Here is a 16,631-nt window from a genome sequence, read left to right as displayed (position 1 = left end):
AGTGTATCAGTAGTCAGCTGAGCTGATCTTAAATCAGGAACAGGAAATGTGATCTGGGGCTCTGGCCAGCCCAGAACACTGTCCCTATTGTCAGAGCTCACACAGGGAAAACACTCGGGACTTTTAAAGGTTATCTGTCCTGGGAAAAGGTTAATATTCTCCTCCATAACTACCCTACAAAGGACAAAGAGACACCCAAAATGGATACCGGATGACGACCCTATCACTAAATATGTCTTTGTTGTGCCTCTTACTATAAATGTATGAGTTTATTTGCAATCAAGAGGGGTCAGAAAAAGGTTCTCTATCAGTGTTTGCTCAACTGTTTTTAAACCACTGACGAAATATACTGGAAAGACGTGATTAATGCTGGTGGTGGAAGATCCCTAACTGGTCAGCTTAGTCATCAATGCAGCATGCAAAGCGAAAATAAAACATTTACATGGTCAGTTTATGATCTCAGCTCGATAAAATCAATACTACAGATCCCATTTAGACCATAGATTATTTGCTGGTTGACAATGAAAATAAACTGGCGCCTACCGTGATAATCTATCCAGTGCGTATAATTCACGAAAAGAAAATAAACAACTGGAAAACAACAGTTCCTTTGTCCTGTGTGATAGAGCTCTATCGCATCATCTCAAAATGAATTAACCAATTAGGAATTCAAGAGAAAATGTATCCACATCTACTTTGATAATCAAACACATGATCTTGGGCTCTTCAAATCAGGCTTTCATTAAGACCAATGGTTCCTATTATACTGTATGTCCCACTGGTTTTGTGGGAATCAAGTCTACGACGACTAGCGTCCCCTATAAGATGAGCCAAACCAACTGGTTAATCGCTAGGTTAAATAAATAAATACAGTGATTTAGTATGTTTTAAACCACCATTTCTTTCTATGACCCCCCAATGCAAAGTGAAACTAGGCTTTATGCTAAACCAAACAAAACAACACTGACTGATATCAGCCCCCACCACAGAGAAGCTACTTAGACCAAAGTGTCACTGTCAGTTCATGTTTGCTGTGTGAGAAAAAGCTAAAGTTAAGTTGACTGCGAAAGGCCTCGGTCTACCATAGGCAGTAACACAATTTCTACATCAGCATTGTAAGTGTGAATCATCTTTTTTGTTCTCTCTGCCATAGAAGGCCTAGTCATAGTGACTAACCCGTGTGCTGCCACAGCCTGTGGGCCAACGGGAATAGTTTAGGTAAGGTGATAAGCTAACAGCAAGGCCTGGTAAATACAATATGATCAAAGTCTTTATTCAGGGATACACTTTTGTAAACACAAAGGGACATAGATGCGAGCAGAGAAATCTAAAAGGCAACAGAAAGGGGCCGCGGGGTGTAGGTGGTGTCGATTCCTCTGGCACGGCCCACATTAAACTAATGTAACTGTATCTCTGTAACAGCACTAAAGGCTATGACCTCATCCCGTGGTGAGAGAGGGAGCAAACCTGGACACATGAGACCATTACACCAGCATGGCTGCTGTGGGTGTGTATATGTGGGTGTGCTTTTATTTTCCCTGGATTGAAGGGGCTTGGGTGGGATTGAACTGTTTTCTTATTCCACAACTTCTCTCATATTAAAGCACATCAGTTGTTTCCTAGTAGTGAATGAGCAGTGGAGTTTGTCAGCTATGGGCAGATATAGATCCAACAGGAAATTCTACACTACCACTCACAATGAGGCCTTAACGCCATAATTGCACACTTATTCGCCCCATTTAACGCCCTAAAATAGTCATGTTGTCTGTCAGATTAGATTACCGGGCCACCTTTTGTTATACATTCAGTTCTTTGTTAAATACTTCCATAGCAGGGTCATGATCTCGAGACATGGAAACTCACTTTATTTAAAATAATAATAATAATAATAATAGTAAGTTAAGCGGTTTTTAAACAGTTGTACACCAGCGATTTTTGAAGTGTATAACCATCACGGTCATGTTAGGATTTACACCTGCAGATTTTGGACTGAAGTCAAAAGATTTTTGTTGTAGTGTTTTTTGTTGTTTAAACAGAGGAGCTGAAATTGAATTCACATTTTCACAATACAACAGTGTGGACACAGTAAGTAGTTCGGCTACGTGCACAAGAAAGTAATAAAGTGACAGTGGGTTAATTTTTTTAAAGTAATTAGAACATTTACCACGTTTTCTAGCTACTTTTGCAGAACACTTTAAGAAAGTAAACACCGCCTACCTTTTGGAGGTGAAGTTCAAAAGCGACGTATTTGAAACTTTCAAAGGCAGGTGGGAGTAAAAATCCCGTTACGAGGCAGCTACACCAAGTCGGGCGAACGTAAGCACAGTCCAACAGCCTATCCTCGTCATCTTCGCCGGGGTTTTTCCTCCGTTACTGTGACAGTTATCTGACTGCGCGAGGTAAAAATATCAAAAGCGACGGCTCCAGCCGTGAGCGCGCGCCGCTGTCTAAGCCGTACGTGCGTACGTACAGTGTAACATCACCTCCGCGCTCCGAAATGTCTCGGTAATCAACTTATGTAAGAGAAAGCGAGTGTGCACGCACTGCTTTCTATTTATCTGTCTCCTCCTCACCGAGTTCGTCCGTCGGTGTTGAAACTGCTGATAAAACCAGCTTGAAGTCTCACTTTCATCCGCGTGTGTGCTGCTGGTGTGCGGGCTCCATCTGCTGAACTCCGCGGGGTAAGGGAGATGCGGATGCGTGTGTGTCTGTGTGTGTGTCTTCTGCTCTACATCTGGCATAAACGTGAAAAAAAAAAAAAAGAGACCGTTTAAACATAGATTTATAATCAGTTTGAATCACTTTGTTGTTCCTGTACTTATGCTATATTGCAAACTGTTGTGCTACAAGTAAGAAACGCTCACTGTGTACACGTTGCTAGTACTGAGTTGGACCCTGTTTTACTTTCAGGACTTGGTACACATTCAGCAAGGTTTTGGAAATTTTCCCTGGTCCGTACTGACGTGACAGCGTCACACAGTTGCTGCAGATTTGTGAGCTGCTCAACCGTGACGCAATCTCCACATCCCAAAGGTGCTCTGTTGGATTGAGGTCTGCTGAGTGTGGAGGCCTCTTGCCATATCCAAGAAACCAGTTTGAGATGATTTGAAGTTTGTGACACGAGGCAGCAGGCAGCCATCAGAAGATGGCTACACTGCAGTCATAAAGGGACTGACCTGGTCAGCAGCAATACTCTGATAGGCTGTTGCCAGTTGCCAAGATAATATCCTCTACATCGTTATGCCACCAACAGCAGCCTCAACCATTAACACATGGCATGATGGATCCATGCGTTCATGCTGTTTGCAACAAATTCTGACCCTACCATCAGATTAACACAACAAAAATCGAAAGTCACGATATTTTTCTAATGTTCTATTTTTGTTCACTTTTAGTGAGCCCATTTGAAGTGTAAACACAGTTTCCTGTTCTTAGCTTTCAGGCGTGGCACCCTGTGTGGTCTTCTGCTTCTGGTTATTTCAGTTACAGTGTGGTACTTTTCCTTTGACTTCTGACAAAACCCTCTGTAAACCCCAGAGATGGTGTGGAATAGATCAGCAGTTTCTGAAATACTCAGAAAAGCCTGTCTGGCACCAGCAACCACTTCACATTCAAATGGCTGATTAGACATTTGTGTTAATGAGCATTTAAACATGTGTACCTAATAAACCGGTCAACGAGTGTATCTACTTACCGTGACATGTCATCAGTCAAAAAGACTTGTAGCTACAGTCATCAGGCTAAAAATGAAAAAAAAAAAAAAATACACGCATGCATCGTTACGAAGTTCCACTTCCAAAAACAGAAGAATGCAGGTATCGCAGTAGGTAACAGTTGACTGAAATACAATAGGATGAGTCACCACTGGTGACATAACAAAAGCCACGCTACACATCCCCACAGCAACAGCATAATTTAACAATGAGTAAAGTGAAACTACCGTAACGTTGATTAACACGATCCTTAACGACTTTCACAATACATCTATAAAGATGAATAACTTTCTGTGTTTGATATGCAGTTATGTAGACACAGCAGTTGCTGATTTGCTGCAGGACGACAATGCAGGTTAAATGTTGTTTTTGCCTTATTAATGATCATATTGTGCAAATAGTTAAACAGTTATTTTGAATGTGTCAGTTTTATAGCAAATACATTGTGCACATCTGGAGCAGTTTTATGTTATCTCACATGTAAATCTGACCACAGAAATGACCTGGAAGCCATGAAAGTCTGTGTTTAGCTAACTGCTAACTGCTAATTTTACTTTTTAATTTGTCATCTGACCACCATGTGAACCTCACTGGACAGTAGATATATCACATTGTCCGTGATAATATCGGTATAATATAAAAGTAATAGACTGTGATATCGTTGCTACAGCAACACCATACGTTTGTGCTCCACGGTCCTCACAACAATGGGACAAGCCCAGGTATCTCTGACAGCAAGAGCCAAGCCTCCGATAATGATTTAGTACCTAAAAAAGGAGCTACTTGATCAATCCACAGGACTCTGAAAAATGTGCAAGAAAATTACTCCTGCTAACCACACACCAAGCTGTGAAGCCATGAAAAAGTCAATACCATATGTCACCCCTCAAATGTTTTTATTTTGTTTCCAAGGAGCCTAAATTTTATTTAATTTTTTAAAGTGAGTCTTGAGCAATAGTTCTCCAGGCTTCCAAAGGTCTTTCGGAATTTTTCTTTGGACATTGGCGGATTTTTCCACTCATTTTCAATCCAGTCCTGATCATTTTCAGGTGAATGTTTGTTTTGGGTTTTTTTTCTTAAGCCGCTTAACACTGACCCATTCAAGCATAAAAAGGCACCTTTCACAAGAGATGAACCAGTGTTGTTTCTATGCATTGCAGACAACTTATCAAAGAACCGGTTTTAAATTGTGTTTTTAGGCATTTGTACTAGCAGCCTGTTGGAAAAATATACAATCTGTACCAATTCCTTTAGCTGAATCAATGAAAAATGCCAAAGACAACAGTTTAACAGGCATAAAATAATAATTTTGCACCAACAAAGTGATTCCCAAAGAACTATTAGCTGAAACCTCATCTCAGCATGTTGTGCAGTGTGTCCTTAAAGTGAAGGTAAAACAAAAAGAGTTAAAAATAAAAATCCAGCAAAGACCTGAGATATGCACCTGGACCTTCACTTGATGCATTTGCTGTTCATTGAAGTCTTACCAGAAGCTTTCAGTAAGCCATTCTTATAGACAAGAAACAGGGAGTGAAGGCTGAGGTATGCTAAATTACAAGAGAACAGGACTGAAAATCAGTGGCAACAAGCCTAACGGAACGAAAGGCAGCAATCATCCAAATAAGAGCTTTGAATGTCCTTGAAGGAGCCTGGAGAACTATTCCTGAAGAGTACTTAAAGAAATTATTAAAAGTCTTGTGTAAGAGATTGGAGATTGGAGACAGTGTGGAAGACTAAAGGTGGCCTATTTAAAAACCGACTTTCAAGCTCATTACAATTGTACAAACTCTGTGTTTGCCTTTTTGCTGTATTTCCATGTATGATTGCTCATGTTTCAATGAATCACTGCACTTATCTCCAATGTTCCTTTCAGAATATAAAGAAATGAGGTTTGGCTAGTACTGTACTAGCAGCTGGTGATGTGTGACCCAAAAGTACACAAATGACTCAGCCGAGCATCGCTAGCTGCACTCGATAGTTGCACTCCATGACAGGACGAGCAAATGGTGGATGGAAATTACTGCCGTGTTTAAGCAACTGGTTAAAAGAGCTCGGCCCAGGACACAACATCCCAGGTAGAAAATATTCTTCAGTTTTGTCATGCGACAGTATTGTGTAGGCTAAGCTTTATAAAGTTAAGTATCTTTAGTGATTAAACTAAAAAGCCATGTTCTTACTCTCCTTAAAGTTTCCAGGGAAATTCTCAGTAGATTCTCATTTTGATAGTTTATTTATTTACATTTACCCATAAATGCTGCTGTCCCTGAGCTGTAAGCATCAATAAAACATTGTTCAGGAAGTGTTTTCTCCATATCATAAAAAATACTATCTAGAATTTTCTTGAAATATCTGCCGTTATGTCTCTTTCTCTCCTCTCCTGGACAGCAATATGCTATTTTATTGCTAAAAATACTCACACGTTCTTTTGCATCCGTGCTCATCCAGATTAAGTCAGCATAACTGGAAAACCTAACTTAAACTAATCACAGAGAGAACAACTGATAACTGTCAGCGAACTAAGTCAGTTCTATTTTTTTTCCATTTCATGTGACTCAGACTGGTCCTATGATGGAGTCAGTAGATTTGTGGTTGTTAAATTATGTACCTAAAGGGAAAATTGTGGCCTGAGAATTAAAAAAAACCCCTCCTATCAACAGCACTTTGTGCTTTTCCTTGTACTCTTGGCAGGTTTTACCAGTCCATCCCAGAGTCACGGGGCTGACTGTGGCCTGAATCATTTGAGATGCGTTCGAGCAAATTGAATTTGATTGGAGTTTGAACAGCACATGCTTCAGACAGAGCTTCTCCTATTTACAGATATAGAGGTCAATTGGAAACGGTTGCTACTAAAATTACATTTGCCAATAAATTAGCTTATTTAGGATTTATTAAATCATTCCATGAGCTGTTATTAAAACATCATTATTCATATTAAGGAGGGCAAAAACAGGCTTCTTTCAGCTGGCAGTGATCACTGTCAGCTGGAATTTGCAGCCTAATAAGGTTGGTAATGATTTTATTTTTTAATATTTATGTTAATACATTGTCTACAGATGTTAGTAGAGCTCTCCCTTCTTACTTTCCACCCTCACAGCATCACTTTATTGCCTTTGCAGTCAACGAGCACTTTGGCTGCTGGTAGCACTGAGTATTTACATTTCACCATGCAAACCTTTTGGATTCTGGACAGTGGGGTCTGACTAGACCCTCCAGTAAAAATATCCTCACCTTGGCATAAAGTGATAATGTCAGCGAGGTATCGGGGATCAATTTTCCCCCAAATTCCCAAAAGGATATTAAAACGGAAAACACTGGTAGGGAGCAATAGAGTGAAATGGCACACGGGATACATGGGAAGGACTTCAAGGTGGAGGTTTGTGGCCGGTGGGGCTCGCTCCTCATTCAGTCACAGGAAGCCGGTAGGAATGAGAGGAATGCAGTCAGGCAATACGGTGATGGAGGGAGCAGCAGTTGCAGGGCAGATTGCCAGAAAGAACGGAAAAAGGAAAAGATAGGAAGAGTGAAAAGTGATTAAAGGGTGAAAAAAAAATGGCAGGTCTCATTTACCAAATGGCAATTTGTTGTTGCTCACTGTGCAAGTGTAATTTCTTTGTCTGATACTGACCACAGGATGCGGATAATGTGCATGATATTGGAGGGGTCAGGCACGGAAATACCTCAGTACATTATTGGGATTGGGAATGGAATGTGTGGAGTTATCAGTCGGACAGATTTCCTGAAAATGGGTGGAAGCAGAGGATCCATAAACAACAATAAATTATTGTTTTTTGTCATCTTACCTTAGAGACACATCTGTGCAGACAGAAACGTGCTTCGACATGAAGGGAAACATGCACACAGATGGCGCTATGTGCAGTAGGGATGGGGGAAAAAATCGATACTGTGTAGTATCGTGATATTTTGTTTGCTAATAATGTATCGATACAGGGACAGCAGAAATCGATATTTTGTTACAAATAAAGTTTTTGTGGACTGGAACATGCTCTAACTTCAGAGCATGTTGATCCTTTTTCTGAGCAAGAATCCTGACATTCCTTCACTGTCCAAATGTGTTTAACTTTTTTTTTGGCAGCAATAAACATGACAGTTTACTTATTTTAATTTAAGACATGTCTTATTTTAATTAAGTTTAAAACTTTTTTATTTAATGTAAAATTATATTTTGTTTTAATTTACTTTCAAATTCTTCAGTTGCTGAAGGGGCTGCATAGTTTTCACAAATTGCATAGTTCAGAATAGCTATAATTGTACCAGATGGTTGCATTCAGTTAAGTTGGACTAGACTGTAATACAAACCGTTCAGTTTGTCAACAATATAACTGACTGAAATGAGAGAAAGATTGAGTGTGAGACTTTGATATTAGATAAAATGAATATTGATAAAGTTTACCTTTATGTACAGAATCTGAATATCGCAAAATATTTAAAAAAATTGCAATAATATCGTATCGTGCATTAAGTATTGTGATAATATCGTATCGTGGGATGTATGGTGATTCCCACCTCTAATGTGCAGTCTGTTTTACTTATCCAGTTTTCTCTTTCATTCTGATATGTTTATTTTTTATGTTTGCTCCTTTTTTTCTCACTACTGTGCCAGTTATTCCAGTTTTCCCACAAAAAGACTTTAGCAGACACAGTAAACTGACAGAAAGCGTGCACGAGGGGATGGTAAACAGGACGCACTCAAGCAGCACAGGATTGAATATTTGCTGTGTGCCACCTCAAATGAGGTGCTCACTTCCAACCTCTGCAGTCTTTAGGCTCATTGTTTTGGTTTTGCACCACTTTCCTGTTTAGATTAACGCTAACTCTCATTAGCCTCTTTTTCATGTGCAGCTGTTATCATAAAAGCTAACATGATCTACTGTTAAGTACAAATGCAGGAGCATCAGATAGATAAAAGTTAGCCAGTGAAGATGCTTCAACACTTTACAGGGCGGTGCCAAACATAAGGCCCGGGGAATAGAATCGGCCTGGCAAAGACTCCAGGCTGGCCCACTGGAAAATAGATAGATAAACAATTAAATGACAGAAAACCTCCTATTTTTTCACTATCTGCTACAGAAATGTGATCCTTTTTCAAAGTTAAAAATTCTGTAATTTAGAAAAAGTTTTGTTTAATAATTACAGTTGGAGAAATGAGCTACCAGAACTTTTTGATGTTAATTTTACACATTTATGTCTCAAAATTTAAGCCCCAAAATTTGACATACTGTCCAAATTGTACTTATTTTTCCTGTATTAAGAAATCTGATTGTTGTTGTTGTTGAATGTAGTTCAACTTCTTTACACTGACAGAAGGAGTTTCACTGGTCTGGCCCACTTAAAATCAAAGTGGACTGTTTGTGGCCCACAGTGTAAAATGAGTGATATATTAGTGTTGTGTTTATAGCTTGCTTTGTTTCCTCAAAGTGGCAAAAAAGAACAATTTAGCATAATTAATGGTGCTTTAAGTTGTTAATGTGGTTTGCAAAAGCGAGTTAAATGAAAGCCAGTAAAAATGAAAAAGACAAAAATCGTGTATTCAATGTAAAATTGTGGTTTTCGAACTTGTGTCATAAAACCATAGCACGTGTTCAGGTGGGCCTCGCTAAGCTTGAGCTAGCAGCTGTGTGGTAACTTTGAACCAAGGGAGGCTGCTGGAGGCCGCTTGCAGCGGCGGGTGCAGCCTCTAAAGCTTTTCCACTCCCGACAGCAAAGCGTAGGAAAGCCACAGAGGGGAGCGACGGCGCTCATCGCTCGCCTGGTTTCTTGGGAAACTGTCTGTGACACTGGAAAGTGTCGCTTTGTGACGCCTTCACACTCCTCTGTGAGTGTGTGTGAAAAACATTTCAAAGTTTGGAGCAGTGTATAAACCTCTGACAATGTGTTCAATGTGGCTTTTAACGCATTTTGCATATCAGGCTGCACAAACCTGCGAGGTGGTGATTTCACTGAAGCTTCTGTAAACTTTGCTCTTCTTGAAAGAAAGGTCTTAAGATGTGGAACTGCGCTCGCAGCGGCCACAGTGCATTTCTGAAAATCCTCCTGCTTATAACCCATGCTGTTGCCTACATAAAAATTTAAACAGAGAGGAAAGCAAAACCCTTAAGATATATAATCTTTCCTGCTATGAGAGCTTTTTGGATCTGGTCTTAAATAAGATTTATTTAAGACCAGACCAGAGGTCTTAATAAAGTGTTTGAACCTCTCAAATGAAACTACTTCCTGCAGTTCAGCTCAACGCCGCCACAGATCAGGCTCTTGCAGTAAAAGCACACTTCCACAAGATGGTAGTATAAATATTAATGACTGGGTCATTTGTTTTTATTAATCAAAACAAACAACAGCCTGAGAAGACGACCTGAGCTTATAAAAGGACACTCACTAGATTCTCTCTACACGTCCTTCCTCATTGCTTTATAGTGCTCACTTGACTCCAGTTTGCAGCCTCTCCTGTCATGAAGAACCCTCTTTAGACCAGAGCCGGCCTGATGAAAGCCGCTCTGATTTGCTGCACTTCTGGCCTGCCGTAAAGCCAAGTTACAGTACTCTCAATCAGCAGCTCGGAAAATGTAATGGGCCGGTGCAAATCCACAGGTTATTTTGGTGCTCAAAAACAAATGATGTGTTGAAGGTTTGATCAGAAAACAAAAATTATTGGTGGAGATTTCCAAAAAAACACAATGACCTCAGGTGAAACCTTTAGAGAAAGCCACAGCAGACCGCAAGACTAATATCGCAGATGTCAAAATGAAACATTTTTAGCAGTCCTTCCCTTGGCCTCAGACACAAAGTCTGAAACCGAGAGGGAGAGTGACGTCCCAGAAGGCCACTTTTAGAAGACCGTGGCCTCTTAACCTGTTGCCCCCCGACCTTTACAAACCAAACAAACCAGAACTCTGATGATTTATCACAGCACCAGAAACACAAACTACCAAGTTCATCTACTTGTTTGTCTTCTCAAATTTGATTTCACATTTTGCACTTTTTTCTTCTCCAATCAAATCAAATAGGTTGTCACGTTCCAATACGCTTTCAAAATGGCCACAAATATCCATTATTATTAATTAATCATTTTGTCCATGAACTTCCACATGTTGCTATAAATCCTCAATTTACAAGTTTTAAATTTCTCTTTTAATTCAGCCAAACAAAACTATGTAAAGAGCCGTCATGTCCCCCATTACTTTAAAGACAGCAGAGCAATTAAAGTCTGATTTATAGTCCTAAAAAAACACGTAGCTGAGTCTCTAAATGTGTAGCAGCGCACGGGAGTAAAAATAGAGCCAAAGTTTAGTGTTTTGAGCGAGAGAGGAGCCAAAGGCCGAAGCCAGCGTTTCATCTTATGCAGGAAGATTTACTGTATGTAGAGTCACAGTGCACGAAAACAAGGAAGAGGTGGTGAAAAGCTAAACCTGCTGTACAGTGCGCCCCCCTATCTTTACCTGTGTTCTACAAATGAGGCTTGGCAAGAACAAGACAGGCAAACACCCCCCCCCCCCCCCCCCCAAAAAAAAAAAAAGTGTGCGATGTTAAAGTAAGATTTGTCATGTCAACAGATTTTCAATGTTCCTTTACTCATGATATCCTTGGTTGCTGTGCCACCAGTCAACTCTCACTGTCAAACAAATCTCTTTCCACCTTTTCGCCGTCTCTTCTCTATCGCTCTGTCTCCTCCAGCAGTTCATCGCAGCGAGGGACTGTTGTTTTCTGTCTACTCGTTTTAGGCGCTCTTATACTTTTCGTGGACACACTAAGTCTCCAGGGTGCCTGGTTCTGTTTCCAATTTTCTCCCCTTCCCAATCCTGAGAAACAGCACGTCCAAAACCAAACAAATAAAGCCAGAAAAAAACAAAACAAATGGAGTAAGAAATCATTTATCCTTGTTACCCAACCGCAGTGTCCTTCCCAGGCGTTTGATAAACATGTATGATCTTAAAGTGTTTGCATACATTACAGTGTGTGTAATAAATTAAGAACAAACCCAATCTTCTCAAAACTCACAGCCAAACCAAAACTCTTAGCACTTAAAACCACTGTCCAACAACTGGACCAAAAAAACCACGTCCACATCTGCAAGTTTAACTAAAAATCCACTAAGTTCATGAAAGGCTGACATACTTTCCTGGTGATACATTTACGTTCAGTCCCTGAAGAAGACTCTTTTTTTTTTTTTAACACAGCTGTTAATTATTCCTTCACAGATAGATAGAAAATAGAAAATGTGCAAAAGCTCACCGGCTTTCTGCGCTGACATTCAGCGAGTGGTCCTTCCGTGCTCCCACAGCGAGTCCAGTCAGTCACAGGAGGCAGTGGTGGGACGGAGTGGAAAGCTCAGGGAGAAGATAGCTCCTGCTCTGACAGGGGAGTGGTGGTGCTGCAGCGCCGGAGCCCAACCGTGCGCTCACAAAGCGAGTCACAGTCAACTGCTTGACACAAGCAGCTCCCTCTGACTTTTCTGTGTCTTGCACTTCCTCTCATGTGAGCTGAACTATCTCGCTGTAGTTTTTTTTTCTTTTTCTCTCTCACTCTTTCGAAGTCGCTACTCTTAATTCTGTTTCAGAGAAGACACAGTTGCTCTGCCCTATCACACACACACACACGCACACACACACAAACTAACTTATTTGGCAGGGCTCCCCTTGCACCAGAAGCTCCAGAGAGGAGGGAGGGGATGGGGTTTGTGGACATTGTGTGTGTGTGTGTGTGTGTGTGTGTGTGTGTGCGCACGCGTGCAGACAAAAAGAAAGAGAGAGCGACAGATTGTGTAGTCACTTGCGTCTGACAGACAATAGCAGGAAGTGTTGCTTTTGGATGCACAAAGTACACAAGAATGAAATAAGAAAACTGCGACAAGCGTGAAACTTTAATGATTTTTACTTTTAAACATTACAGTGGTGCTTATCTCTCGAAGTGAAGCAAACACCGAAGGAACAACAGCACGATTATCACTCGGAGAGTCTCAGACTTTTTTGTATTTGATGGCATAGAACAATTTACAGTAGTTTGGATGGTTTTTTTTTGGTTTTTTTAAGATTGTAAATGATTTTAGGTCATCCACAAAACTTTGATGCCTCAGAGTGGATCTTGTTAGAAATTTGCAAAACAACACGTTTTTACCAATTCCTCAAAGGGATCAGTTGACTTGGGATGCTTATCAAAGGCACATGACTTTTGTATTTGAGATTTTTTTTTTTCTAATGCAGTGACCCAGTCAAGCTCCTACTTTGGCGCTTAAACACAAGCGGAGCATTCAGTGTGATTACTTACGTAAGGCAACACATTTCAAACCGGCAATTGCATTTCAGTCTGAGTAAAATTATCAAGGGGGGGAAAAAAGCATCCACGAGGTCTGTGTATGTGGAGAGCAGTTTCAGAGTTGCCACAAATATACTCACGAGCTCACTTAAAACATTTAATGCTTTCACATTCATTTAAGTAACTGAATCCGTGTAATACAGGCTGGAAGTACATATGATATTAATTTATATGGGCGGTGTGATTTGAGTAAATATGCATTTCCCCAGAAATACAAGCGGAAAAGACACGTTAGTGAATGTGGTTTTGTCTGATTTGTCATCGCTGAGATCACTTGATTCATTCATATAGCACTGCAACGTCAGAGAGCGTAAAAAAGCCAAACCTATGTTTCATAGCTACACTTGCAACAAAGGCCCACGGGATGAGTGCATGCATTTAGCATATTCATAGCTTGAGCCGCCTATAATTCCCATGTAGTCTTGGTTTAAATAATGTGGATACACAGGATTCTCCAACACGTATAACCACAAAAATCTTGTGAAACATAAAACTGCTCCCCTGTGAAATGTAAAGTGTTTCCAAAGATTCTAGTTTTATTTTGGATGCTTACATTATTTTACTTTGCACACAGAAATTAAATTATTTCACAAAAACCGAAAACTAGTCAAAATTATTAGCCCCCCAGTGCTAATAGTCAACTATGTAGCCTCTTTGTTGGATGACAGCCTGCAGTCGTTTATCGTAGTTTTCAAATATTCTCGCTCGTGACTCCTGACCAAGCCAGGTCCATCCTTCTTTGGCGAATCTCTCCAGCTCCTCCAGTTTTGTTGGTCTTCAGGCCTGGATAATTTTGGGTTGTTGTCATGATAGAAGGCAAAACGGTGACACAGACCCAGTTTTGGTGGTGACTGCTTGAGGTTTCCTTTAAAAATCTTCACATAACCTTCTGTCTTCATAATTCCTTCCATCTTGACAAGATTCCCAGTTCGAGACACACTGAAGCATAACACTCCCACCACTGCGTTTCACTGTGGGGACAGTGTTCTTTGGGTTGTACGCCGCTCCCTTCTTTCTTCAAACATAAGAATCAGAGTCAGAATCAGAGAAACTTTATGAATCCCAGAAGGATATAGCAGTCGTATAAAGTCGTGTAAATAAGTGCACATGTGTACAAGTATACATTGTGGCGTATATTAAAATTGATAGAGTGCAGTGAGGTATGTTTAGTGAAGAAGCGTCTCTCTGGCCAAAGAGCTCTAGTTCCAACTCTTCTGACCAAAGGATGCACTTCCAGTATGGATAATCTTTCTCTGGGTTGTCCTTGGCAGACTTGAGTCTGGTTTTAAGGTGGGTCCTCTGCAGTTGTTCTGGGCTCTGTAGACACATCTCTCACATCTCTCACTATTTTGTTTTCCAAAGTCTTTTAAATGTTTTGCTTCTTACTTCTACCAGTCTTGTTCTGTACTGTGTGGCTCTGTTCATTTCTTGATGATAGTTTTCAATGCAGATCTTGACACTTGGAAACATTGTTATAACTTTATATGTCCATCTCTTGCTTTGTGAACATCAACAACCTTTTTTATCAAGTCTAAATGGATTTTATTTTTTGGCACGATGCTTTCTGGGCGACTGCCAAACTCTTGCTGAAGTTTTTATACAGTGTGTAAACTGCAAGATAACCCTCAGGTTTAACTTGATTTCACAAGCTTTGAGCATTACCAAGTTAAAGCATGTCATTTCACCGCGGTGGTTTGTGTTGTGGCTCAATAAAAAGGTCTGCTTGCTAATTATAATGACCCTGGAAATTTGGGCTGTTTTTTAATGAAAAAAATTCTGCAATTGCGTGCAAATAGAAATTATTTATGTTTTCTAAAGAAAACAAGAACGTTTAGAAATGCTGTGTTGAAAATTCCTTGCTCTGTTAAAAACAGAAGGGAAAATGTACACAAAACCTTTCAATTACATAGGAGGCCTAATAATTTTCTCTTAATTTTGAACTGTGGCCAGTTTCATGATCCCATTACATTTTTATAGAAATGTAAAAGTGAGTCTGCTACAAATGTATAGTTTCACTCACTATCTAGCCTTCCACAAACCTTAACTATGCCACAGACAGTAGCAGACAGTGCACTGCAACTAAGCCAACTCACATTAACCTGTGTTGATTTTAGGCGGTGCACTCTCTGAGATTTCTTCTGTCTGAGGGAGAGAAATGCAGTTAAAGGGTCAACAAGTCTTCTGACCTGAACTGTTGTGTGGTCTGGCTCGCTCCGGTACGCCGCTAGCAGCTATGGATTAGCTTACTGGTTCAAATGTAACTTTATCCTTTGGGAAAACACAGTGACCAAAGGAAACTCATGTTTGGGGGTTATGACCTTCTGTCCTCATGTCAAGTGAGAGACATTCTGAGGCTGGCTTTCCCTCTGGTTTCAGTTTCTCCTCAAACAAACGTTATGATGTGCAAACTTTAAATCTATGCAAAAAAGCAAACAGAAAAGAAAAAGGCAACAAATTTCGGGTTGTGCATGCTTTTTTTGTAAGAAAAACTACAGTGGATGAATACTTATGTCTATTCCAACATTTTAAGACCTTTTAAGTTTACCAGAACTTTCATTCCCATTAGAGCGGTGCACTGTTTATGTGTTCATATGTGCACTGCAGAAACACGACCCTCTCAGATGAAAGTTGGGCACTTGTGGTTGAGTTGATACAAATAGCCGACCTGTTCCTTTTGGATTACAGAAAAGGAAAAGGAGAAAAAATAGACGTCAAGGCTGATAAGAAGCAGGTTGGGAGTCCTTGAGTAATACAATGGGATCTGCAATATCTGGAAACATGAGGTCCACGCTGGCTGTTAAAAGTCCCTGAAGATCAGTGCGTGGAGGAGCAGAAGGAAAGGGAGGGGGGCGACTTTATCTGCCAGTGCAGTTGAGGCAGATCACATAAGAGGAAAATACTGGATTCATCTTATCACCCTGTGACTGGCCTGCGCTTTTCCACGTTATCCGTTTTAACTCTGTCTACATTATGACTGCACTGCATGGCATTTGCAGCAGGGTTTCAAAACGTCTTCACTTGCCTCAGAAAGTTTATCCTTTATCAAAGAAAACATAAACATTGTTGACACAACCATTTCCCCCCATTAATGTTAAATAGCGTTTGCCTAAAAGCTGAAAATATTTAATAATTTAACGGTCTGACTAAACATCGGGGACTATATTCATCTTTGGATTAAGACACATTGGATAGTCTGAGTAGTTATGGCAGCAAATATATTTTATGTAGTGTTTGTATAACTTTAATGTTTAGTTTTCACCAAATCACAACAACAGTCAACTCAGGGCACTTCATATTTTATGGTTAGGACGCTACTGTAATAGAGAGAACGAGACGACCCCCTGTAAACAAGCATTTGGCGACAGTGGGAAGGAAAAACTCCCTTTTCACAGGAAGGAGCATCTGGCAGAACCAGGCTCAGGGAGGGAAATTCACTTTCTGTTTTCTTTTCAGTCGACTGTTTAGGCTGAGGAAGGCTGTTTAGGACCTGCAACCTTAAAAGCATGATCAGATTTCACAATAAGAGCGTGAAAAAGTTAAGAGACCCTGATCAGATGATCTGGCCCCAAGCAGTTATAACGTCTCAGCAAGTCT

The 16,631-nt window shown here is 40.3% G+C and overlaps 1 protein-coding gene across 2 annotated transcripts in view; it reads right to left on the bottom strand.

Moving 5' to 3' along the window:
* LOC102787422 (histone deacetylase 7-like) overlaps positions 1 to 12,308 on the bottom strand; it is a 40,538-nt gene extending 28,230 nt beyond the window's left edge. Inside the window, exon 1 of one of the 2 annotated variants that reach the window (XM_006784476.3) lies at positions 11,958 to 12,308. In XM_006784476.3, coding sequence (XP_006784539.2) covers positions 11,958 to 11,976 — 19 coding nt within the window. In that variant the 5' untranslated portion in view covers positions 11,977 to 12,308. Of the gene's footprint in view, positions 1 to 2,217; positions 2,418 to 11,957 lie in introns of those variants that run through there. The other variant, XM_006784477.3, reaches the window with a different exon arrangement.
* Positions 12,309 to 16,631: the final 4,323 nt, after the last annotated feature.

The sequence above is a fragment of the Neolamprologus brichardi genome, chromosome 5 (genome assembly GCF_056152115.1).
Source record: "Neolamprologus brichardi isolate AB-2024 chromosome 5, ASM5615211v1, whole genome shotgun sequence".
In the NCBI taxonomy this organism is placed as follows: Eukaryota; Metazoa; Chordata; class Actinopteri; order Cichliformes; family Cichlidae; genus Neolamprologus; species Neolamprologus brichardi.
This window is presented reverse-complemented; position numbering and strand designations above follow the sequence as displayed.